At 40.5% G+C, this 26,375-nt stretch overlaps 2 protein-coding genes across 5 annotated transcripts in view; one reads left to right on the top strand and one right to left on the bottom strand.

The window, feature by feature from the left end:
• SNAP25 (synaptosome associated protein 25) overlaps positions 1 to 17,772 on the top strand; it is a 63,896-nt gene extending 46,124 nt beyond the window's left edge. Inside the window, exons 5-8 of one of the 2 annotated variants that reach the window (XM_031598079.2) lie at positions 7,216 to 7,333; positions 11,512 to 11,637; positions 13,277 to 13,421; positions 17,565 to 17,772. In XM_031598079.2, the coding sequence (XP_031453939.1) occupies positions 7,216 to 7,333; positions 11,512 to 11,637; positions 13,277 to 13,421; positions 17,565 to 17,633 (458 nt within the window). In that variant the 3' untranslated portion in view covers positions 17,634 to 17,772. Of the gene's footprint in view, positions 1 to 7,215; positions 7,334 to 7,472; positions 7,591 to 11,511; positions 11,638 to 13,276; positions 13,422 to 17,564 lie in introns of both variants that reach the window. The other variant, XM_090134852.1, reaches the window with a different exon arrangement.
• Positions 1 to 26,375, bottom strand: part of PAK5 (p21 (RAC1) activated kinase 5) — a 323,333-nt gene that overhangs the window by 276,203 nt on the left and 20,755 nt on the right. The window lies entirely within an intron of this gene.

Here is a 26,375-nt window from a genome sequence, read left to right as displayed (position 1 = left end):
GGTGCCCTTCAAAGTCACTGGGAATCTGAGTGAGCTCTTGGAGTACAGAATCACAGAATGGCTTAGGTTGGAGGGGTCCACAACAATCATATAGTTCCAATTCCCTGCCATGGGCAGGGTTGCCCAGGGCCCATCCAACCTGGCCTGGAGCACCTCCAAGGATGGGCACCCACAGCTCTGGGCAGCAGTGCCAGGGCCTCACTGCCCTCTGAGTAAAGAATTTCCTTCTAACATCTAACCTAAATCTCCCCACTTTTAGTTTAAAGCCATGCTCACCCGTGTCACTATCAGACTGTGTAAAAGGTAGGTCCCTTTCCTGCTTGTAAGCTCCCTTCAAGTACTGGAAGGCCACAATGATGTGTCATTCCACATCCTTCTTGTGCTGGGGGCCCCAAGCTTGGACACAGTACTCTAGATGGAGTCTCACAAGGGCAGAGCAGAAAGAAAATCTCCCCTCACTCCCTTCTGCCACCCCTGTGTTGAGGCAGCCCAGGATACTGTTGGTCTTCTGGGCTGACAAAGCACACTACTGGCTCAAATTCAGGTTTTCATCCATCAGGATCCCCAAGTCCTTTTCTACAGAGCTGCTCTCAATGAATTCTTCTCCCAGTCTGTACTCATATCTGGGACTGTTTTGACCCAAGTGCAATACTTTGTACTTGGCCTTGTTGAACCTCATTAGATTGTCACGTGCCCACTTCTCGAGCCTGTCCAGGTCCCTCTGGATGCTGTCCCTTCCTTCTACTGTGTCAACTGCACCGCTCAGGAAGTAATCCCTCTGCAAAACAGAACTACCACTTTTTGGGTCAGGTATATTCTCACCCAAGCCCATTCCACACTGTCTTTCCGTTGGGGAGCTCACAGGAATGAGATGAGGTTCTTCCTGAATGAGATTGTTTACAACAGTGAGGAAGCCTTTGCCAGAGCCTATCTGCATCCATAATGCTTATGTGTTTTTTTCTTAAGCCTAATATTGAGTCTCCCATTTAATTAAATATATACATATATGTAAATTATATATACACACAACTTTTAAAACTAAAACGTTGAAATTCCATACTGAAAATGTCACACAACAAAGTATTATTGAGTGTATTGGTGTCCTTTTAAAAAATATGTCGTTAAAACACGATGGCTTGGAAAAAATGTTAACATTTGTATGCATGCTGGTTAAAAACAGACTGTAGAGATGAAACTGATAGTACGAAGCAGAAATACAAAGATAAACATGGACTGCTGAACTGGTGCAGGCAGAACAGCAGCTTTCTTCTACCAATGGGAGGGAATTTCATCTCAGAAACTCCCATCACACTGTGACAATAGGGAGGCAGAGCAGTCTGGACTATCATGCATGGGTGGGTTTTTTTTGACATATGGTGATATGCTCATGCATATTACTCATTCATTACTAAGAAATGTTGTTCTTGTATTCTAAGTGAGGCAGGGGAAGAAAGTATGTCCAATAACAACAGTAGCCACACAGCTCTTTTTCATCCATGCCAAGATTAAGGAAAATCCACAACTTTGATAGCTGCCAAAAAAGTGTCAATGCAACCAAACCTGCAAAGAAACTGCATGTGCACAAGCACCATGCCCGTGAACTCAGAGTAACTTAGCTTACCCAATACCTCTATACGCCAGATCAAGCTGAAGTATAGAGATAAAACTTTGGAATAACCAGGAGATCCCCCATGTAAAAGAGCTGGGACCTTTTAACAGTGCCCTTGCCAGCTGAGCTCTCTACAGTTCTTCCATTAATTTTGAATTTTAAAGGTTTTCCATCAGTTATGGCTGACCTGTTTCTGCAGCTCTGGGGAAATAACTGCAGTGAATACAAACATAATTACAGTTTCTTTCCTCTTGAGAGCTAAACCTGCATGCAGGCCCCTTCTCCAGCTTATCTCCTATTTAACACCTAGCACAAAAATCGATCACAGAATCACAGGGGTTGGAAGGGACCTCCAGGTATCAGGAAGTCCAGTGTCCTCCTGTTAAGACAGATTCCCTACAGTAGGTTACACAGGAAAGCATTCAGGTGTATTTCCTGTATCTCCAGGGAAGGAGACTCCATAACCTCTCTGGGCAGCCTGTTCCAGTGTGCTGCCACCCTCAAAATAAAGCTTTTGTCATTTGTATGAAACTTCCAGTTTGAGATAGGCAGTGAGATGTCAGAAGCTGAATTGCTAGAGGTGCTCCCACAACACCTATAAGCTGAGCTGATCACAGTCAGAAATGATTTGCTAATTAGTAAAAAGTAAAAAATAAAAAATAAAAATTCCAGATTCTACAGGGAAAATAGCATTAATAATGTTGCAAGTGTAGTGCAGAACAAAAGACAAACAGATCCCCCACAATTGCAGGTTGTGCCTTGTCTACTGTTATTTTTAGCACCACTTGACATGGGCTCACAAGCACTCCCCACCAGCTTTCTTCCATTCGTATGCATGCTTTGCAGTGCCTTTCAGAGTGGAGCTAGGTCACAACTCAGGATATCTAAAAAGGCTGCTCTAGAAATGTACTTTCATCCAAAATGATTCTTTGTGGAAAACTGGATCACCCACTATCATTGGAAATAGTTAATCTGCTGACTCTCTTTCAAACTCAACCCTCTTGGTATGCAATTATGATTAAAATATACTCTCAAATGTCCTTTTTTAAAGAAAAAAAAAAAAAATTGTTCTTGGTGGAAATTGCTTCATTCCACATTTCTTCATTGAAGGAGCAAGCTCCCTTGTTCAAAGGCATTAAACTGAAATTCAGAAAGCCCAGGCCCAAATATTGGTTGAAGAATATTTTTTATTAATTGCAGATGGGGATGCAAAGGTGGAGCACCACCACATTTTCCCTGCCCTGTTCTTACATCCAACATTGTGCTAAAAATGCTTTTGCAACTGTGTTTGCTCAAGAGGCCACAGGAGGGGTTCAGGGATGCCCTCACCACTGCTGCCCCCTTCCAGCCACTTCCCCAAGGATCAGCCATAGAGAGGGGATTTGCCAAGCTGTTACAGAAGATCACTGGCAAATGATACCATAAAACTAGCCGAGCAAGCTTATAGTACTTCAGATGCTTGCAGTGTTGATACAGAAGTAATTCACAAGTGTAATCATATAGGTTAAAAAAATATACCCTTGCATAAATCCTAAGGCCTGCCATCAGTTTGCTGTAAGATTTGAAAACAGAAATATGGCCACTATATTTCAATTAAAGTGGCATTCTCAGAGTAGAATAGTATCAATATGCAAAAGGGACTACTACTTAGCAATTTCCTGGAGGAAGAAAGAAGGAAATCAGAATGAACACACGTCTAATGTGTATTCTGCCGCCAGACTGAGGCAGTGCCAGTTATCTTATATGTCATATATATGATTTATATGCATATAAATGTACATGCAGACATAATGTATTTAAAGAACATCGCAACAAACTATCAAAAAAGGTTTAGGCTACAACCTTGAAGTGCTTCTGTAAATTAGTGATAAAGAATATGATCTTTGCTGGTGTGAGTTTGCATAGATTCATGGCAGTATGTGCCAGCAGACTGTCTTTCTTAAGACCTTTAATAGAATGCACAAAGTTGGACTAGGGGAGGTCTTTGAGAACAACAAATTAAGCTTTTGATAATCATCTAATTACTTGCCAACAGTGATTCATTCTGGGCCAGATTTTAGTATCATTCCTACCTAGACAAATCCAGAGCTGCCCCATTAAGTTAATTCCTCTATAATATTTATGCCTCAATAATTGTGATTAGATTCATGAATCTATTTACTTGTCTGTGAGACCAGAGCTTTGACAGGTATGAACTGGTGTTGTTTCATGAAGCCAGCATAACTATGCTGATTTAAACCAGCTAACAGTGCTGTCCACTGTATTATCAACTACTAGCAAATGGTTTTAGGAACTGTCTAGACTTCTGGGCTACACACGTGGCATAGACTTTTTACACTGATGAGGTTTCCTTCAGAGGAAGATAAATTAGTTATGAGTCTCTTTCAAGAAATACTATAAGCATCAGACAAATCCTAAAGAAAGCTAAATTAAGCCAGACTCCTGGAGAGAGCTATAACTTGAACAAAAGTCTTTAAGTCACGTCAAATATAATCTTCAATTAATACTCATCTATTCAGGCAGAATAGGAAACAGGAAAAAAAAAAAACTCAAAATGCCCTGCTACACACTTGGCTTCAGAGATCTGAGCAAGGAAACATGCTGGCACTAGAAGCCAACCAGTGGTGCCTCATCTACAATTGATCCCTGCAGTCTCACCTGACATTTTCTATTGCCCAACTAAGGTTAGGAAAATACAGGCAGCAAAGTTGGAAGAGAGGTCAGTACCTCTTGTCCCCACAGTGTCAAATATGCATCTGATAACATCCTTTTAATTGAGAGCCCTGAGAAGCTAGGCTCTGCAAACAAGAGCAAAAGGAGGGAATTTGCAATGGAAATTCAGCAATTCCCTCCATGTTGCATAAGCCAGCAGAAAAGCCAACTCACACTCCCACCACTGCCTCCCAGAGCAAGTGTACTGCCCAGCTGCACAAAACTCAGAGCTAGTGAGGAGCAGGAGAGCTTGGAGGAATACCATCTTCTACCATGTACTCACAGTTCTGGTGAGATTCACAATCTGTGGGTACAAACATGAGCTTCTGCTCAAGCACCCACACCAAAATGTAAAATTACGGTGGGCATTAAAACAATGCAACCTAGTACCTCTACAAGAAATACACTCATTACAAGAAAGACATTGAGGCCCTGGAGTGTGTCCAGGGAAAGTCAAAGAAGCTGTGAAGATTCTGTAGCACAAGTGTGATGGGGAGCAGCTGAGGGAACAGGAATGATTCAGCCTGGAGAAGAGGACGCTCAGGGGAGACACTGCTCTCTACAACTGCCTGAAAGGAGGTTATGGTGAGGTAGGGGTCTGCCTCTTCTCCCAGGTAACATTGAGAGGATGAGAAGTAATGGCCTTAAGTTGTGCCAGGACAGGTTCAGGTTGGATATTAGGAAAAAATTCTTCTCAGAAGGAGTGGTGAGGCACTGGCACAGGTTGCCCAGGGAGGTGATGGAGTCACCGTCCCTGGAGATGTGGCACTGAGGAACATGGGTTAGTGGGCATGGTGGGGATGATCTCGGATTTGATGATCTTAAAAAACCTTTTCCAACCTTAATGATTCTGTGATTCTAGTTATTTTCTCAGTAGATTATCTATCTGGCAAAACTTGAGCAATGTACCTCCCAGGTTTCCTTCTCAGTTTCCCAAGACTTTGCTCACATTATATGTGCTCCTTTTAGAGGACACTGCCAGGTAACTCTGAACCCCCTGGAATCGGGGTCCATAATGCCCGTGCCATCAGGAGGCAGGCACATCCAGCTGGGAAGAAGGAGAATTGACAGCTGAAGAGCAAATGCAGCCAGCAATGCTGACATGGCACTTCTTCTTCAAGTCCAGCTTCATGCTAGGATTAAGCAAACATTTTAAGTCCAGTATTTGAATTATTTCAGCTTGAATAATTTAGGACAGTATTTTCAAGGCCCTCTAGGGGTGAGATGCCCAACTCTCATTAAAATTAATTAAATACAATTCATTTTAATGGGAATTGAGCATCCAAATCCCCCAGACAGCTTTGAAAATCTAAGCCTCCATTGTTAATAGAAACCCAACTAAGAAATTAGGCTTATTCATGTTCTCAAACAAGTAAGGAGGAGTTTCATACTGACATCAATAAGCACATGATATTTTTTTTTCTAAAATATTTTCTTTTTTTTTTCTTTTTCTTTTTTTTTTTTAATCTTGGCAGAGGTCAGTTAACGTCAGGGATGACATTGGATTTCTCCTATAACCAATGCTGTCTTAATTCCTTCCCTCTTTAGTTCTTTCTCTTAGTTCTTTCCCTCCTTCCCCCAATTCAAATTCTGTGTTTATATTTTTTCTTCTCAATACAGGGAACAGGAATGTGATTGTTTCACAGACTTATTAGGTACATATATATATTTTTACTGGATTGAAATGCCACTCCACGTAACTTTCTCATCAGATGTAGTACTTGAGTTTATCTTTTATGAAACAAATGTTGAAGCTTTCCACCAGTATAAAATGCCGTAACTACCACAAACTCCACATAAAATCCCCAATCCTACTGGATCCTATATCTGTTTATGTATTTACGCCAGTGGATAATCTGGTCCTACAATTTTATATTGTGGCATTCTGTTTCTCTAACACAGTAAGTTACTCTGAACCTTTAAGTCACTAAGAGAAGACTAAATCACTGTCAACCTTAAGTAGAAATAAGACAAATTCTGTTTAATGCCAGCAGAGACAGTGCTGATTTTAGGCTGGTTACTGCACTTGATGCTTCAGTCACTTGCCCCAGAGCAAATCAGAAATGACCCCATTGAAAAATCTTATTCTTTACCTATTGTTTATTTTCATAAAATTGCCTGGGGACAGAGACAATGTATGCCACAGCTGGTGGTCCTCTTTCAGTGAGCATCAGCTCCCACGGTGCCTGTAGTTCCTCTTTGTTTGCAGGAGTTACTCCTGATTTGCTGCATCCATGCAAGAAAGAAAATCAGCCCCAAAGCCATATGCAGATTTGAGATTAACCTCCAAAGCCAATCAGAGAGGCAGGTTTCAGTTTTCTCAGCCCCTGGAAAAAGAAGTACTTGGACATAGCTCTTAACAGCTTGCATACCACCTCTGGTCCTGTTACTGCCAATTGTCTCACTCAGTCCCCACTAACCCAAGCAGTTACACCGCCACACCTCACCTAACTCCAAGGCACTTGTAAGTGTAAGTAACTGAGGTATTTTCCATGGAAAGTTACCTTTTCTCTTGTATTAACATGAATAAATGCAAAATAATAACGTTTTATCTTGCTTTCTCTTGGATATCATTGGTGTCTTAGTAAGTGGTGCATTGTATTATGTTTCTGGACCTTAAAGTTTATAACCCTTACTTTCTACATCATTACATTTTGTTCAGATTAATATATTTTGAACATCTTCCTCCATTGTTTTACTCTTTCCATATTAGTAAAAAACATCTTCGGCATCCAGAACGGCTTACATCATGTTAACAATGCATCAGATTGGATTAATGCATTGTAACGTCATTACTGATTCAGTTCCACATGGTCATTTTTCACGTTCTGTTGAAGACAAAAACAAACAAAAATACAATTCATTCCACACTGTCATCCCTTTGTCCTGACCAGAACAACTCGATCGTGTTGAAGAAGGCATGAACCATATCAACCAAGACATGAAGGAGGCCGAGAAAAATTTAAAAGATTTAGGGAAATGCTGTGGCCTTTTCATATGTCCTTGTAACAAGTAGGTACTGGGTACCGGCTCTGCTATGTGGTGTCCAGTTTTTTTTGTCACAGTGAATGTCTGAAGTTTTTGTCTTTTTTTTCTTTGTCCTTTTCCATCTGCTTCATTCTGTGGGGATAAAATACTTGTGTTTAATCAGAACAACTGGAACGCATCGAAGAGGGAATGGACCAAATCAATAAGGACATGAAAGAAGCAGAAAAGAATTTGACGGACCTAGGAAAATTCTGTGGTCTATGTGTCTGTCCATGTAACAAGTAGGTGCTGCCTGCCTCATCTCTTTGAGCACTTAAGGCTGATCCCAAAGGCCTTGTGAAGCTCATCCTTGCTAGGCACATGGACAGGATGAGCATGTGGCATGCAGAAGGAACGATTCTGGTTCAAACGCGTTCATCTCATAGCATAGACAAGTGACTGGAAATTACTGTAGATGCATTAAAATCAGGCATACTGCAGTGAAAGCTTCACTGTTGACACCTTCTAATGGTATAAGTTTCAACATTTTACACAAAGTGTACTGAGTGGTTCCATTTTCCAGAGATCAAAACCACTGGAGCTACTTTATTCCTGGAGGTCCTAAATTTTAAAACATTTTCGCAAACAAGTTTAATAAGGAACAACAAAAAAACCCTATAGTTTAAAAATGCAGAAGAGGCAATAATAAACACTAGTCAAAATTATAGATGAAAACCATACTTCTCATTGTTCAACAGAAATTGTTCTTGACAAAACTGAAGAAGACATGATGTTTCACAATTGGAACTCAACTTGAAAATGGTTTTTATCCTGTCACAAACAACCAGATTTGAGAAAATCCAAGCAAAAAAAATTATCTCATTTGGGTAGCATGTACACTAAGGAGAAATGTTGAAATGTATCAAATGTGCTTGCATGCCATCACTTTTGAACGAAACTGTTCTCCAGTAATGCAAAGCTTGTTTTAACTGCCAGATGAAAATGTGAAGTACTGTTATGTGGTGTAGGAAGTTGGGGATAAAGTGGGCAGACCAGAAGTCCTCAAGGAACAGCAAACCCAGCATGCAATGAGTCAGCAATCAGACAGATTACAGTGAAAGCATTTATAAGTGATTGGCCAGAGACTGCACAAAAAACAAGGCAGAGAGCAGTGGTTCTGCAGTACTGTACACTCTTCCTGCATGGCACAGATGCTTTCTTTCTCAGTCAGTCCTACAAAGATTATCCAGATCAAATGAAAGTGAGCTGCCATGGAATTCAGTGGAAATTTGGCCCAGAACAGAAAGATTAGGACTGGATTTCTGCCTTCTCAATCCTGATTTATTTTGAAGAGAATTCCCTTGGGACACAATGCAGTTACTGCCTCAGATTTCAGAATTGGTTTTGCTCCTGTGTACCCAGCTACAAATACTTTGCAGAGGTAAACAGTCTGCACAGAATATGTATGCTATTGCCTTGATATACAGAGTGGGAGTGAGGCAATAAGAAATGGAAAGAAGGACACACACACACATATAACTTTTGAGTGGGTTCTCCTGCAGTCAGTTCCAGCTCTGATATTGCTTGCATCCCTGATAGCCTTCTGAATTAGAACAGGCAGTTGAACAAGTGCAGGAGAGCTGCAGGTACAGAGACACTCCCACACTCTAAAAGCTGTTACAAGCTAAAGAAGAGCAAGCCAAGACAGCATCATGCTCCTCCTGGAGCATATACCAACAACACAAGTTCTTCCCTGAAGCACAAAAAATCATGTATTTTACAGGAATCTTCATTTTTCAGAGCAGATTTAATTGTTCTATTCTGTAGGAAAGGCTGCTCTGAACTGACAGCCAGACCTGTGGCATGGATGGGGTTAGTAGCTGACACATGGCACTGAAGCATTTACCACAATGATTGCAGTATCATGAAATCGATAGGTGCAAGAACAGGAAAATACTGTATGCATACGATGTTCATTTTTCAAGGTGTGTCATCCCGGCTATAAGGCAGTATTCTGCCTTTGCAGACTGCAGTCTGATTTCATAATCGAGCACTGCTAATCAGTGAACATGTTTAGAAACAAAATATGGATGAACAATGCTTTTGTAGCCTGTTCCTTTTAATCACTGTGCCAGGAACCAACTGGTACAAATAAGACGAAGACTGAGAAGTGTAGTGTAGGAGGGAGAGAAATCCAGATAGTTCTGAGCATTAGTATCACCATGATCTTTTAGTGCTTTTCTGGTTAGTGGTAAATTAAATGCACATATTTCATAAAGATTAACTGTTTCACATATAATTGTACTCTGCTGTGAATATAACTCAGTGAGTCATATCAAAATGTAAAGCTTGACCCTCCATTCTTAGAAGACCCACAATGCCCATGTCATGAAACTTAGGCTAAACTGCAGTTAAAGGACAAATACTACTGACCTTGAGCAGGCCCAGGCTCCACCTGTATTAATTGCAACTCCACAAGAAAATAGAGGTTGGGCTCTGGGTACATCAAATCATTCACTTCTAACATAGACACTGAGTTGTGTGGGTTTAAAGAGCAGACAAATATCTGTAAATATATGAGAGCTACTTTCACTTATTTCTGGAAATGTGAAACTCAATTGTTAGTTTCAGAGATCTAAGAAGAAATAAGCCAAGCATCCTCTTTCTAACTCTTCACAAATTTAATAGAAAGTAAGCAACGAAACAACAGATGGGAAATATCCTCTTTGCACCTGTATTTTAATTCAATACGGAAGGATGCAACACATCTTCAGGCTTAGCAGATACTGAGCTCCTTCAGGGGGCAAGGAAAGAACATAAAACCAAAGATAAGTTTGTTGTGTTCTTTCCTGAAGTCCCCAGAAGCATGCTGTTTCTCTCCCAAAATCCAAGCCACAGGGCTGTTTATATGACTGACTGTTGCTGACTGAAGAACAGGGAAACCATGGGGATTTGCAGTTTCCAAGAAGTCTGTTGAAAACTGCTCCATTTCTAGAATAAAATCAAGAATTTGCAGAGACAGATCCTGAACACTCATGCTGTCTTGTTTAAGTATTCAGTCTTGTCCGACAGCTCCAATGCAGCACCCCTAAATATGTTACACATGCTAATCTACCACTGAAGGTATGCCTGGATTTTAATTTTTGTCCACGGCAGCTCAGTCAAAAATGGCTCTTTGAAAGTGAATAACAAATATAACAAATACAGTGACATGTTAGGCTACTATAAAGTCCTGTAGTTTAAAAATCCTGAAGGAAGTAATGATCCATTTTTGCCTGTGTCTTGCTTATTGTGAAGGCTGTAACTGCTGATGCATTAAGAGTATGACGAACTATTGGAGCAACTGTGCTTACTGAGAATGCTTTACTTCTTATTCATGCCTGTAGCTGGTGCATGAAGAAAATGTAGAAAAACTTCCCTTTCTGATGCTAGATTGCTTGTATCTATTCTTTTCTCCTGCATTCATTTCACTTCTGCCTATTTTACTTTTTGTCTCTGTGGACAAAGGTTTGTACATCAACTGTAGATGTATGATTACTATTTTCATGTACCGATATATTATTTGAAAATCTAACAAACCCTATGAATTTTATGATAAAATAATCCCCAAACCACCTTGGAAAAGGTTAGGGGCTTTAACTGCCTCTTATGCCACATATATGTTAACAACAGCAAAAGCCCAATGTTCTGCATTGTAAAATGTTAAAGTCTAGCCAAATCCTTTTTACTCTAAGAGGGTGTGTTGCTGTGATGTGATGTACACACTATACTTGGCAGTTATGTTTTTATGTCTGTCTGCCAATACGTTCTCTGTGTTTGATGTCACAACGTATGTGTCAGTGAAATGAAACAATGTTTTCTACTTATCTGTATTTCTTCTCTCTTTTTTTTTCTTCTTTTTTTTTTTTCTTTTTCTTTTCTGGAAACTCAGTCAACATCCAAAAACTTGTGTGAAGTGTTGTGGACTTAAAAGTTGCAATTCACCCTATTGGCTACAAAACCTCTGACCATCACAGTTGTTGTGGCAGTAAAGTTTTTAAAAAAAAACAACCCAAAACTAAACAAAAAACCATCCTTTTATTCAGGGTTATGATATATCGGTATACAATCAATGACCCTCTGAAAACTCATTTGCTTGATTCAGCTTCTAGCTTGGAGAAGTAAAATTTTGCATTTGTCCTTGTCCACTGGATGCTTTGTTACTCATCAACTTTTTTGCATAGGCTTAAATCAAGTGATGCTTACAAAAAAGCCTGGGGCAATAATCAGGATGGCGTTGTAGCCAGCCAGCCTGCACGTGTTGTAGATGAACGGGAGCAGATGGCCATCAGTGGTGGCTTTATCCGCAGGTGAGCCTTTTTATCCACTGTTTTCTCTCTATTTTCCTTGTCACTGATATATTTAGATTTCTTCCATATGGTCATGAGTTCTGTGACACTTGTTAACTCCTTCAGTGACACTGGGTAATGTGATGGTGCCAGTGTTTTCCACCATGTTACCATGCACCAAAGCATTCAGCAGCTCTTCCTTTCTTTTCTAAAAGAAAAGAGCCTTAGGCTCTCTGCCAAAGCAAAGCCAAGCACAAAACTTGAAGTACAATTTCTACCAGAGGTAAATAGTTTTTGAGAAAACTACTTCCCTACTCATGATCATCCAGAGACCCTCACTGAACAGGGAATGTTGCCCCATTCCTCAGCTGCCCAGAAGCCAAAACCACATGGAAACATTTATCCTTCAGTGGCAATCTCTGGCACTCAGGTGAAAGCTACTTTGAAATACACAGCTATACTAATGGCAACTAAACTGCAAACTTTCTCCAGTACATGGGGGTTCAACAACAGCTACATACTGATTACATTGCTTACAGAGCATGTATTTAGATGACAATATTATCAGCTAAATGGATAAAGGCATACCGGTAGGCAAAGCTTTGATCTCTGAAGATTAAGGATGCTGGATTAATAACTAATTATCTTTCCAGAAACTATTATCCACTTATTTTTTTTGGTTGCTGTAATAAAAGGAAATCAGTGCGATAGAAGCAACGCTGTCATGCAATCTGGAGTGTGGGATGGAGTTGCCATTTAAGTTTGCTGGGTCTGCCACTCACTTTTTTTATTATTTCTGGATGGCAGCCCCATCACAGCAAAGGCTGGGACATGCTAACAGAATAGCAGTCAAGAAAGTTATGCCATGGCATAATTCTTCCACAAATAGCTTGTAGAACCCTTTTAGCACCTTGATGAAGACAAATTATACAAGAGACTCAAAGCAGTCATTTTGTGAGTGGGAAACGTTTCCAAGTGCCAGTCTTCACGTGCCTCTTCAGTCCTGGGAGCACTGAACTTGGTCCTCAATCAAGTGCAAGTGTTTCCTTTTAAAAAATAAGCAACTGTAAAAGATGGGGCTAAGAGGACAGTAAAAAGGCAAATAAACTGGGAAAATCTGATTCTATCTATTGAAAACACATTTAATTAAATACAAGGTTGGGTCAGGATTTTCTTGCCCAATATTTTGGCAAGCCCCAAGTCTGTGAAGAATAAACGGTATCCTGTGTGGTTGAACACAAGCAGCAGCTACAGCGTTAGTTCCATTGCCTGCTGGCATTTCCCACACTGTAATCACACAAAGATCCAAATGAAGTGTCCTTTCATTCTTCCACATCTTTTGAGAAAGCCCATTGCTAGCAGGGAGACGTAGTAAGTGGCACAGACTAGCTCAGGCAGCAACACTTTTAGGAGCAGAAGGAATGAACAGTACAAATTGAGAGTGACAAACTCAGACAATTAATCCCAGCATCCAAAAAACAAGTATGTGAAGGTTTTCAGGACAGCTACTTAATAATCCCCTTTTTTCAAAGCTGAGCACTGTAGCATGCTCCACAGCTGACAGGCAAGGGAGGATGCAGGAGAGGTTTTGGGTGAATCAGTTTCAGGGGAATCTCTTCTCTCCTTGCTTCAAATAATTGGTTGGTTTTATTACTTCAAGGGTAACAAATGATGCCCGGGAAAATGAAATGGATGAGAACCTCGAGCAGGTCAGTGGCATCATTGGCAACTTACGTCACATGGCCCTGGACATGGGCAATGAGATCGACACACAGAATCGCCAGATTGACAGGATCATGGAGAAGGTAAGAACTGACATTTCTAAGAGAACCCAGAAAAGGGCAGTGTTTTCCCTTCTGCAAGCACAGGCTGTGCATAAGAAGGGCAGATGTATCTACCAGCTGGTTCTCAGCTCTTTAAAAGAGGTCATGCTGTAGTTTTAATTCTGCTCAGATGACAGATGACAGAAATAACTGTTGGTGCTCCACTCTCTTCTCCTACCAAATCTTTGGGCCAAAGCAGAACTTGCTGCTGTGGATCTTTAGTAACTTTCAGTGCTGGTTGGGTTGAAGCAGCACTTTTGGGTTTGCAAGACAACAGCTAGTGAGGAGACCCCTTAGCACAAATAAAGACTAATTCTGCAAGGGTACTTCTGCAAGGGTGTTGGGAAAGGACAAATACCCTGAGTTGTGCAGAACCATGGAATTTTGACCCTGGCACTTCCTGGCATATTTTAAGTCTTCCCGGACTTTCCTTCCCTCAGAAACTGCACAAGTGATTTAGAATAGGATTGCTTCTTTAGAGGACCAGTCACAAAAAGGGGATGGGGACGCATTAAGCAAGGCTTTGCTGCGTGGTAACAGTCCAGCTAGGCTTGTCATACTGCCTGATTATAATCACATTACAACATATCCACCAGCTCTCTTGGTGCGCGTACATAGAACTGGACCATACATGGGCCTGGTGAAGTCCAGAAGCTCAGTATTTCTACTGTGATATCACCAGCTAAAAAGGTAGAAAGCACTGTTCCAGTGCCAGACCTGCATTGCAGATTTCTGAAGCATAAAACAGTACCCTCCAAACCCGGCTGGATTCTCACTGCCATACTCACATCTCAAGATCTGCAAGCCATCTGCATTCATACTGGCAGCGCTCCAGGCACAGGCAGTCAGGCTGAAGTGACATAAGAGGCTAGATCTTCATCTGGTGTAAAATCAATACAACACTTGACTTCAGCTGAGATATACACAGCCTGAGGATCTAACCCAAGGACTTACATGTGCTGCTTAGAGTTAATGCTGACCATAAGAGGGAGAGCTTGTACTCTTGAGCCTTCTGGCACGTGCAAACCTTCTCAGATGAGCAGGATGTCCATGCTTGTTTTTCATATCACTTAATTATACCAGAGCCTAGTATGCACACATACACACACACACAAAAAAAAAAAAAAAGAAAAAAAAAGAAAAAAAAAAGACATAGCAGTCAGGGATTCAGTCAGCTCACTTTCCATATTCGAGTTTGATTCCAAGAAGGATTAGGTGAAGAATATGTTGCCTTACAGGCAGGAAGCTAGTCTCTGACATAGTCATACAACATAGAAGAATGCATGGTTTTGTGTCAGTCAAAAGCCTGCTTCATAAAGCTGCATCTATTAGTCTGCATATATTGGAAAATGTACATCATGTCACCATGATGCCATTCTGCAGCACTTCCTATTTTAGGGAAAAACGAAATGGGTGGTTGGAGGTGAGAGATTTACCATTGCTATTCATATGAAAAGCAGAAGAAAACAGCAAATTAATCTACACTGCAACATGGAAAATTATCCATCCCATGCCATAACTGGGTTTAAATAACAAGTCTATGACATAGATTATTGTTTCAGAGGAAGAACAAAGACACGCACACATTAGTAGCTATCCTGCTCATGACAGAGCATAGTAGCAGGAGACATTCCCTGCAGATAGAAATCAGATGCATCCTATCCACGTCTGCAGGATGCTATCACAAAACGTAGAGATCCTAACAAGGATTCTCAGCTCCTGCTTGTAAACATCTGGAATTTGAAAATACTGACCAGGCCCCTTGCGAACATGAAGAACGTGGGCCATATCTCTAGGCAGTGCATGTTGAGAGCAGTGGCTAACTGAGGGACTGGCCTTCCACATCTGAGTGGTTTTCCTAGAGAGTTAGGTATGCACTGTTTCATACAGCAAACGGAAAAAATGTTGCTAGCTAATACAATTCATTAAATCCAGTCTCATAGGCATGTCCTGTTGGTCAGAGCCCTTAGCTAAAAAGAGTGACACATTTCTGAAAGACGGACTTGCAGTGTACACAAAGAAATCACGAAAGCAGCATAAAAATAGGAGTCTTCAGTCTTAGTGAAAATCTGCTGAATTTCTCTGAGTAAGAACCTGTGGCCCAAGCAGTAATGAGATACTAAAAAAGGAAACATAAAATATTAGGATAACGCTCTGTGAAAGATAGAAATTACTGAATCTGGATAATACCAAATACCAAAACCAAAAAATGTACATGCTTCCATTCTGCTACGAGACATGGCAATAGGCATCACCCCTGGCTGATGGCAGGCAATGCAGGATGACTGGAGTGGTTTTGTTTTTCTGACCAACTAGAGCACTGCGCTTTCAGTCAACTATCATCATTAGAAAAAACCATGGTTGGCATATGTTGCAAAAGCTTGGGTACCTCACCAACCTTACCCAAATGCTTCTAAAGCACTTATGTTAAACTGGATGTGTGCATCCAAACCAGAGCAATTTCATAATGCAGAGAGGTAATCTAATCTATTCATGGTAATCAGATAAGGCAACAAATAAAAGGTTTTATCCTTCCTTTAGATCAGAGAAAAAGGGACAACAACTAAAATGATGATGTGATAAGTAGGTGAAAAAGGTCAGATACCATCATCAGAAGACAGCCTGTTCCAAAAAAGAGCCATTAATGAAGAGCTGGGAGGAAACTAGAAGGGCTAAAAACACTTTTTCTTGACCCAGTTGGGAAGGTCTGGGCAAGGACTCTCACTGACTTGGATGAAACATCATTTACCAAATTTAGGCTTCAGTATTCCCATTTAGAAACATTATGTTTCATCAACACTTAACATTCAATCAATATTGATGTATTTCACAAAGTTAAATGCTTTCAAGCCATTAATTTATCTTTCAGGTAATCTTTTGGCAAAAGCTATTCTGCAATAGACAAGGTCAAATTCATGGATAAAAAACAGAAACGTGGTTCATACTGAGCAGTGATGGTGATTTACTCTTGCAGAGGATCTGGCACATGCTGCTGTACTAAAAATACATATTTACATTTGCCAGAACAATTAGGGAGAAAAGCCCAAGATGCTTAAGAGTGATTTATTGCAGATCTGTATAACCATTTTCAAAGGTTTTGAAATGAATGTGGGAAAGATGCTTCAGCCTTTGCAAATTGAAGATTTAAAATAAATCTGCACTATTTGGGTACACCCCAGAGAGCTGGCAATAATCATCAAAGCAAAAAGTAAAAATAAAAAATGAAGACATCAAACTGCAGAAAAGAGTTTACTATTTGATGTCATGCTTTTAAAGCAATAACACAACTCTCACCTTTCCCACAGGTCTCATTTCAAACACTGAAAGAATTTTCTATCTAGTCCTCTGCTAGCAATATGGACTTGAAAGGAGCTTTGCCAGTTTTAGTCAGCTACAATAATGTCTCTGACTCCAAAACTAAGTTCTACAGAGCAACAGAAAGCCATGCTTAAAGTCTCTGCCCCCTCAAACAGAACTCCAAAATCTGTTGTTCTATTAACAGCATTTTTTAAGTATGGCAAGTGTTACAGCACGGAAGACAGTGAAGTTAACAGTTCAGCCCACACTGGACTAAATTCCAGTTTGATTTTTACAAATGATGGTAGAATCCCAAATCATGATGGAATCCCTTCCTTCTTAATTCCCATCTGTGCAGCTGCCTGATCAAAGAGGTTACCCTGTCTTGCAGCTACACTGAACGCCTTGTTGAGAGAGAGGAGTAATGGCATCACTCCTGCTTCTTCCTTCCTTGTCACACACGCAGTCAAAAGGTCCAGACAGAGTCCAGGTCCACTGAATGCAAGCCTTACAGAGAACTGGAAGATTTTCACTAATGAAATCGACATGCACATCACAATTTTCATCCTGTCATCCATCACTGTTGATGGTGCAAGCCATCAGCACCAGCCACAGATCTGGCATGGCATTTAAGAAAAACTGAATACAAACACAAAAGCTCACAAAAACTCAAAGGCTACTTACTCAGTGTCACAAAATCAGGCTAATCTGTAGCTTCCATTTGTTTTGTTTTTCCTAACAGCCAAAACTAAAGGAGTGCCCACAAAGCACTGTGCAGTTCTCTCTCTGCCACATAATCATCTGTCTGCTTTCTTTGTGTTTCCCTAGGCTGATTCCAATAAAACCAGGATTGATGAAGCCAACCAGCGTGCAACAAAGATGCTCGGCAGTGGTTAAATGCAGCAAAGTGCATTTCCTTTTAATGCTGTCCCAGAGGGCAGTACCTTCATGCTTTTATCATGGTATTTACCTACTAGGTTTGCACACATGCACATATCAGCCCCATTGTAAATGTTGTCCTGTGTAGTTTGTCAGCTTTCCAAAAATGATACTTGTAATTAATTTTTTTCTAGATATCTTTCTTTCCAAAGGTTGTACATAGTGCTGATTTGATGGCTATAGCTCACTATGATGTTTTTTGGGATTTTCCCTTTCCTTGTTTCTGTTTGGATTCCTTTTCCTTTTTCCTCTCCTTTTTTTAAATGATGTTTGCTGATTGACAACCATGTTGGAATGCTAAACGTGCTGTTAACCTTTAAATATACAGTATTGTTCTTGTAAAACTGTGACATTCCACAGAGCTACTGCCATGCTCCTGTCTTTGGGTATCACGATATTTAAGCACTTAAACCTGCTGTCTTCAGTTCTTCATTGCCATTATCTGTTGTTATGATTTCATGATTAGACAATGTGGAATTATCTTACTATAACAAGCATTGCACTACAAAGTGATGTGATTTATGCATTTATGCATGAGGAATAAATAGACTTTTAGACTCCTACTTAAACAAGACTTTTTCCCATGGCAGTAGCATACCAACAATGACAACAAAAGCATGCTCAGTATTCGGACTCTTTTGGGACTATGTTATACCAGCAAGTTTGCAGTCGTGCCACTTTTTCTTGTTGATATATATATATATATAGAGTTACTAATCATGATCATTTTTTTTAATTATGAAAAAAAGAGGGATTTGGCACTCACCATTTAGCCATTGCCAGCAAAACGTGCTTGGCTGAAAATATGTCAAAGACAAAAAGAATAAGTGTAATATATTGGGTTTGTCTGCTGCTTTTGAAGACTATCTTTTGAAGGAAACGACTACCATATGAAATGGTGCAAAGAAATGTAATTTTTATAAGGCTCTCTCTTACTAGTCGCTATCCCCATGTGGTTTGTTATCAGTACAGTTCTCTGTTGCTTACCTAGAGCTATGCACACCAAATCGCTGAGATGTTTAGTAGCTGACTTAATTAAAAATAATAAAAAAACCTAAATGAATGAACTCTAGATAAACTGTGAGATAAATATCATTTACAGCATGTAATATGAAATTCCTTATGTCTCCTGTCAGTTTGTGAAGTGATTGACATTTTGTAGCTAGTTTAAAAATTATTAAAAATTATAGATCTCAGAATCCATGCTTGCTTTATCTATTTGTTGTTCTATGTGTCAGCGAGACCCAGTTATTTGTCACTAACTGGGAAAAGGAGAAGGGCAAAGAAGTCCAAAGACTCTTTACTAATTGGTTCTGTATGAGAACTAGAAACAAAAGATTTCTGTTTGCAATATTGTATAACAGGAGAAGTGTCTGCTCTAAAAATAGCATTTTACACTAAGTACAAAGTGAATATTATTTTAAATAACTTGGCTTGGATTGTTGAACACTGAATCAAAATATATTTTCTTGTTCAAGGGAAAGGAAAATGAAATAAATGATATGCTGCAAAAGGATACAGTTCCTTAGTCAATACAATTCATTCCTGTGGCGGATCTGGACACATGATACATACCTCTTTTCAAGGAACACTTTCAACTACAGAGTTTGTGTATTTTGCTAAGAATATATATTTTTAAAGGACTAACAACAGCTAACATTTACTGCCAGTGAAAAGTGTTATCATATTTTCCCAGGGTTTTTTTTTTTCCCTATATGAACAAATCATGATTAACTCTACATGAGCGACAGTTCACTCATGCATCTCACATGGCCCTAAGTCAAAATACACAAAGAGCACAAATGCTAGCATAATTAAAATCACATGCTAATGTATACACAAGCAGTATTTTCTTTAGCAGCTTCTTATTTTTAGTATCTACTAAAAATTCATTTATGTAAATATTTCTCCCCCACTACTCTAAGCCAAAGAGTAAACTTCAAGCAATTATTGTTAATCTGCCGGCCATTTCCAATCCTGTTCATTCAGGGATTCTAGCACTTGTGACAGCGCTGTCATCCTGCAACGTCAAGGCTACTGAAAGGCGGGCAGTAATCATACTGGAGAATGTGACAGTATGAGAACATACAAATAACAAATGCAAGGGTATTTGGAAAGGGTAAGGGAAATATAAGAGGGTAGCGATGATACTAACGGAGATCTCATTCTTGTCTGTGCGACAATAAAGCACTCTATCTGAAGAAAATCAAACTTTTGAAGGCCATTATAGCTGTCCAAAAATACACAGTGTTGTTGTGGAGGAAAAATCGCTACGGCTTGATGTCTGTTTTTGTATTGAACAAATATGAAGAGAAAACCAAATGAAGCTTTTTGCCAAACTGAAAATTTAAAGCGTAGAAACATTGAAATGTTTCACTGTATTTGTTGTCGTATCCTTCCGCCCCACTGTAGGCAGGGCCTCTGAGGAGACAGCTGAAAATGGCTTCAGTAAATAAGTGTAATATATTGCATTTCTCTGATGCTTTTGAAAATTGACTTTTGCAGGATTCATTATTCTTGAAATAATTCAAAGAAAGCTTCGATCTCATGCAGTTTGCTCCTAGAACAATCCACTTGTGTTCATTCAGTTTTTTACTCAAATCCCTGACACAGCAGCTGACTCAATAGTTTTAAAGGCAATGTTGTCTCAACTATGACATTTCCCCTTTTTTGTTTGCCCCATCTGCTCCGCCCAAGTTTCCCACAGTGTGGTGCAGGCTTCCCCTGAGCCAGCACAGGTAGAGTGCAGGGTTACCTGCTATAGAGGCAAGGCTCACTGATAGGAAGGGGACAGGCAAGGAGCTGGAATTACAACTCCCCTAAGCCCTAAGTTGACAAGGTCCATGCTTAGTGGCTTATTTTGTATCATACACACGCCTCCTTTCATAGTCTAGGTGGGAAATATCAAAGTAATCATCTAGAAGGATATTTGAACGTTATTCCTCAATTACATAAAACACATAAGTAGTCTAATGCGCTGTGCAAAAAGTCATCTTCATTAAATATCTAGCCCGATTTCAGTAGTGAAAAACTCAGACAACTGGAAAATTTAATAACATCCAGGAGGCTCATCTGAAAGAAAATTTAAAGCCTCAAGGATGTTAAGAAGTATTAACATCAGCACGACCACACCAATTCTAAGCTGGTTTTGGCTTTTCAGACTGATAGAAACACAAGAAAAAACTATGGGTCTTACCGTGTCGTCTGACAGAGCGTACCTTATGACAAGAACACAGACTTGATACAGAAGTACAAAGTGAAAAATAATTAATTAGCACTCCTTGCAGATTTGGTGTTAGTAGTGTATATAACAAGAAAAGACTCTAACAGCAAAGAGCTTTTTTTTTTTTTTAAGAAATGCAAATTGTGTGAGCATACAGGTGTTAAGTACGATACATCCTTTGTTTCTGAAGATAACTAAATATATCACAGTTTGCTTGACAAACTATAAAGCTTCTCCTTAGAGAAATGCCTGTGCCACATGACATGTTTATTACAGATGTACGTTAAATCTTCAAGAGAGATAGGTGACAGTTACTCTCCAAAACACTGTGTGACACAGCAATAGCTTCCACAGGCTTTGGATCTCGACCCAAATATGGCAAGATTGCTCAAGATTTATTTGAAGGATCTGAAAGAAGACAAGTTCATTTTCATACTCTTTTCCTCCCTTTGTTCTCCTGCATGTACATATGCACATATAAATCTTTAGTTTTAAAGGCACTGAAAAGAGAAGAGCTGAGCACTCAGTAATATGGAAAATTACGTGTGTCAGAGACAGCTTAAGTACATGCACTGTTGCTGTGTGTGCCTGTGGGTGGAGGTGTGCAGGATGAGACTGCTGTCTTCTGAACCATTTTGTTGCCTTTCCAGAAAGAGGTGGGGACAGTTTGGAATTTAATAGAACATAAATGTATTTTTAAACCTGTGTATAACTATTAAAAAATGCAGACACAGGAGAGGAACTCTGCTGAGAAGTTAGGGCACCAGGATGGTTTGATGGGCTGGGGCTGTGCTTGGCTAATTCATTTTGCAAAGCACTTTCCAAAGAGCTGGATCCTCTGCAACAGGAGTCAGAGAGATTATGCTTCTGTTGTAAAATACTAAGCATTATCTGTTTGTTTAGTTTGAATGTTATTTTATAATTAAAAAAATAATAATCAAGATAGCCTTGAGGGAAATCAAAATAAATTATTACATGGGACCATCCAATTCCCAGGCATTTGAAATGTATGCTGAGATCACTGCTGCCTGTGCAAACACTGCATATACTGGGGAAAATAATTTGGACTTCTAGGAGTCAAGCAGCTGGTAGCGGATGGAATGGATGCATGTTTCTGCTTGGTAGGCTTCAGTGCTTTTTGCTGAAAATGAAAAGTAGCAACGAGGGTGTCAGGGCTGTTTCTGCCTTAGTATAAAAATAAAAAATGCTCTGGGAATCTTTCATGGGAGAGTCCTAGCCTAGAGATGTGTTTTCTCCCCACAGACCAGACTCCAGCTCCCTCCACACTGCTTCTCACTCAGCCTCCAGTACATCCTGAACCTCTGCCCCACTGCTTCTCCTGCCCCCTTCTCTGGTTTCTCTCAGCTCATCTCACTCCTTCCCTCATTTCCCAGCACCCTACCAACTGCTTTATGCCTTTCCTTTTCAATTGTTCTCAGTTGGCCTTCTTTCAGTCCTGCACCCATTTCAATTACTTTGCATCCACCTACCTGCATGTTTATCAGTCCCAGGCTTTCAGTCAGGCTGTCTCTTGATTCCTGCAGGAAGAACCTTGGAGAAACAAGGAGCTCCTGCGTTCCACTCCACAGCTGAGCACTGTACGTACTGCTCCACTACCACCTGGAGGGACACTCTGTAAAAAACCTCTCTCAGCTCTGTCAGTCCCAGCAGACAACTCACACGTTGGCAGGGGGATTTTTTGGATAGCCTATCCAAATTTTTTGGGTAGTCCACCAAATTTTATGTCTCCAGTCCCCAGTAGTGGTAAATACTAGTGTTTCTCCATGAGACAGCTGGAGGACCTTTTTTAAGACAGACAAACCAACTTCCCTTTACATCCCCAAATTTTATTTATAAAAAAAATAGATTGTGGCCATTTTAAATTTCAGACTTGTGCTTTTAAAAAGCAGTGCAAGGAAGCAGGATTCCCTCACCCCACCTGGGATATATTCCCTATGCTGGGTTATGTCACCCAAAATCTCTAACAACTCAAGCTGGCATAAGGTTAAAATGAAATAGCGTATCAGAAATGGTTCAGCACACTTCACTATAGGAAGTCCTAAGCTAATTTGCTAAGCGTTAGCTTAAATATAGGCAGCTGTAAATTCCACTTACAGCACAGTAGGTTTTCCATCTCAATTCTGATGGAAAGTTCACTAAAATGAACAAAACAACCCTTATCTACATTCGTGGGGGGCTGATTAGACCTCTGAAGCATAAATATGCATAAATCCCACTGCACTAAGGATTTTCTTGGGTATCAAAACCAACAGCATGCAAACGTGAGCAAAATACCTTGAAGAAAATGTAACTGTTTTAACTTCACTGCACAGTACTGCCAGACTTCACTACATCAACAATAAGCCCCACTAAGGTCAGTGCTTTACAAATGACTTTTGATGATGTGTAGGATCCCTAAAAGTCTAGGTGGCCCCTTGAACAGCTGGACCATATTACAAAACCTGTGAAAACACATGCTGAAAAGTTAACTTTGGAGAAAATGGCAGCTATCATTTTGATACAGCCTTAAGCACTTATCTTAAAGCATATTTTCAGTGCATGCTGCACATATTTATTTCTTAGATTATATTAGAATATGAGGGGAAACTAAGCAAAAAGAGGAGACTAAATGAACTGCTGCTTCTCTCAGGCTATCCTTACAGATTTACCCTCAGATGTCAGCCTATATTCACTGACTTGCTTGGCCTTGAGCTCAGAAAGAAGCAAGCCCATTTGCCCTCAAAATAAAGTACAATTTTACTTAAAGCCCCCCAGGTATACAACAGAAACACTAGCAAGTCAGACAGCTGGAGAAAAGGAAAGGGCTGAGGCCAGAGAAAAAAAAACAACTGAGTAACAGTAAAACACACGCTGAGAAGCAGAACAGCTGCAGTGGATGTGAGGACACAGCAGGACCGCAAGCCACAGCCTTGCAGCAGTGCAGTGCTCCGAGGTGACCTGATTTAAAGACACACAGCAAGCAGTCAGAAAGGACTTGGCAGTACAGACACATGCCTGGTTACCTGAATGGGCAAAAACTTGAGCAAGAGTTCATCTCTAGGAGACTGCTGACAAAGCAGAGCATCACCTGTGTACTACTCTCTTGCAGAAGTTGTATTGTTGAAATCAGGGAGCATTTACAAGAAAAGGGGACAAACTGGGAAAAACATTGCTATATTCTTTTGTTAACATTGCTTGGGAAACTGATTACCACTCCCACATGGAGAACCAGAAGAGAACAACTCAGTGGACCACACAGGGAAGGAGAAGCAAGGTACATATGGAGAAGCAAGGTACAGGTGAGAAACGATCACCTTTATGTGGTTTCATTTACTTCTTGACTTAAAACATGCATGGCTCTGTCCAAGACCAACGATAAGTGCTGGTCAGCAACATCTGCTCTGGCTGCTGCAGCCAGCCAGACCATGGGCAGCACACTGTGATGACATTGTGAAGTTTGCGAATCTTCTACCAGAATGCCTATGCAGTTCAGTTGGACTCCACTTGTCAACTGACAGAGCAAAGACTGGCTTACAGCTGAAATGACTGGAAGTACAAACATCAGTCAAACGAAAAGAAGAAATCAAAAGTGAGCCACCTGAAGCAGAAACTTCTGTTTCTCATTCAGAGACACCAGCTGAGTCCTCAGTCTCCCCTTCTCCTGGTCCTCCAGGACAGGATCAAGGAATAGCTTGTGATACTGCTGTAGCATCAATAAAATAAAAAAAGGATTCACAAACTTTTACTAATAGAGAAGAAACCAGATGATTAGCTCAGACTTCTTCTGAGGAGAGTGCTGGCACAGCCAGTATCTTCTCAGCCCTCAACTTTCCAGAGAAATTCTGACTGTTGGTGGAAAGTGACCAATTTAAGACCATTTGGTAGGATCACAGTGGAAACTACATTGTTACTGATGAATAAATGTTTCAGGTGGAAGTATTGGGAAAGAAAGGGCCTGTAGGAGTTTTTGAGACTGAAAGCATGAAAAGCCTTGTTTAGTCAATTTAATCTGTATGGATTCACCAAAATTCAACACAACTTCATGAGATCTTCCCCACTTCCCAAGAGGCAGAGGAAGAGGCATTTGCTATTCATAGAAAGGTAGATCAGTTGCTTCACACATTAACCAACTCTCACAATACTCTGCTGGGAGAGATGGAGGGTCTAATAAAATAAGCTTTGTTAATAGAGGAGATGAGGATGACAGTAAACGTTCTGATCTGTTTCTAAGTATTTTAGAGGTAGCAGCACTAAACAGTAGAAATGTGGATAAAATATATTTGGGTTATATCCAATGAGTTTGAACTGATGAAATAGAAAGATATCAGGATATGATGAGCCTATTCATTTCAACACACTTGCAACATACCCTGCCATGCAAGACCAGAATTCTTTTTTCAAATGTGGAACGAATCTAAGGAGTACAGAATTACCTACATGTTAATTCTTTGTGGAAGCTGAAAAGTTGTAGTATCTGATTATGTTTTGTTTTTGTTTTTGTTTTCTGATCTTATACCTTTCAGTCCCAAACAGCAAAAAACCACAAGTGTTTATTACTTAATGAAACTGTATCATTAGAACTGCAACACAAAGTTCTAGTCAGCCTAAACCACGTGTTTAAACTGATATTTTAATACCCTAATTTGTCTTTAGCAATTAAAACTCTTAGTTCCTGTATCTTGCTGTCTTTCACTCCCAAACCGATCACAACTAACTCTTCTTCTCTGCACTTTTTAGTTACTCTTCCACTGTAATTCATATTTCAGGAGAGATTACCTACAACTGCTTGAGCAGTGAAAGTGAAGAGATACCCAGAAGAGAAGAGATGCGGCTGCACCTGCCCTGCAGGAAGATCTGAACAAGAGCAACCTGAGGAACAGCTCAGGTTCCCAGCCCGCTCAGAGGACAGCTCCTGGGCCAGAGAGGAGCCCGCTAGTAGTGGATCTGGAAGTAGGCATGCAGACAATAGCATTTATGGGGACCACCACTCAAGCACCGTAAGAAAGCCTAAGCCAGCACTGCTTCAGCTCTGTCAGCCTCTGCTGCAGCAGTAGCAGGGAGCTAAAAGTGCTGATCTCTGACCCTGTCACTGCTGCCACCAAGCAGCAGCCAGACCTTGGGGCCACTTCTGCTCCTCCACCTTACAACGCTCTGCCCTTCATGGTACCTGGTTTTACACCTGGCTCACCACAGCAGGAGCTTCCCTGGAACCCGCAAGCATCCGAGCTGCAGGCTCTCTGTGCTGCCCCACCTTACCTTAACAAATCCTTTGCAATAACTGTGCTGGCAGCAGCCACGCTGATGGCACCTGACAGACAGCCCCAGCAGCCCTGCACTGCCCAATGTGCACCTGCAGCTTTGGCAGAGCAGATGTAGCTTTGTCCGGCACACCAGCGCAGGACCCAGTGCACACAGCAGGGTCAGCAGCACCCAGTTACAAGTTCATAAGTTGATAGCTCACAGGCAGATCATTCCAG

This window comes from Phasianus colchicus, chromosome 2 (assembly GCF_987193195.1).
Source record: "Phasianus colchicus chromosome 2, bPhaCol1.hap1.1, whole genome shotgun sequence".
In the NCBI taxonomy this organism is placed as follows: Eukaryota; Metazoa; Chordata; class Aves; order Galliformes; family Phasianidae; genus Phasianus; species Phasianus colchicus.
The sequence above is the reverse complement of the archived record's forward strand: the minus strand, read 5'-3'. Positions and strand labels throughout refer to the sequence as shown.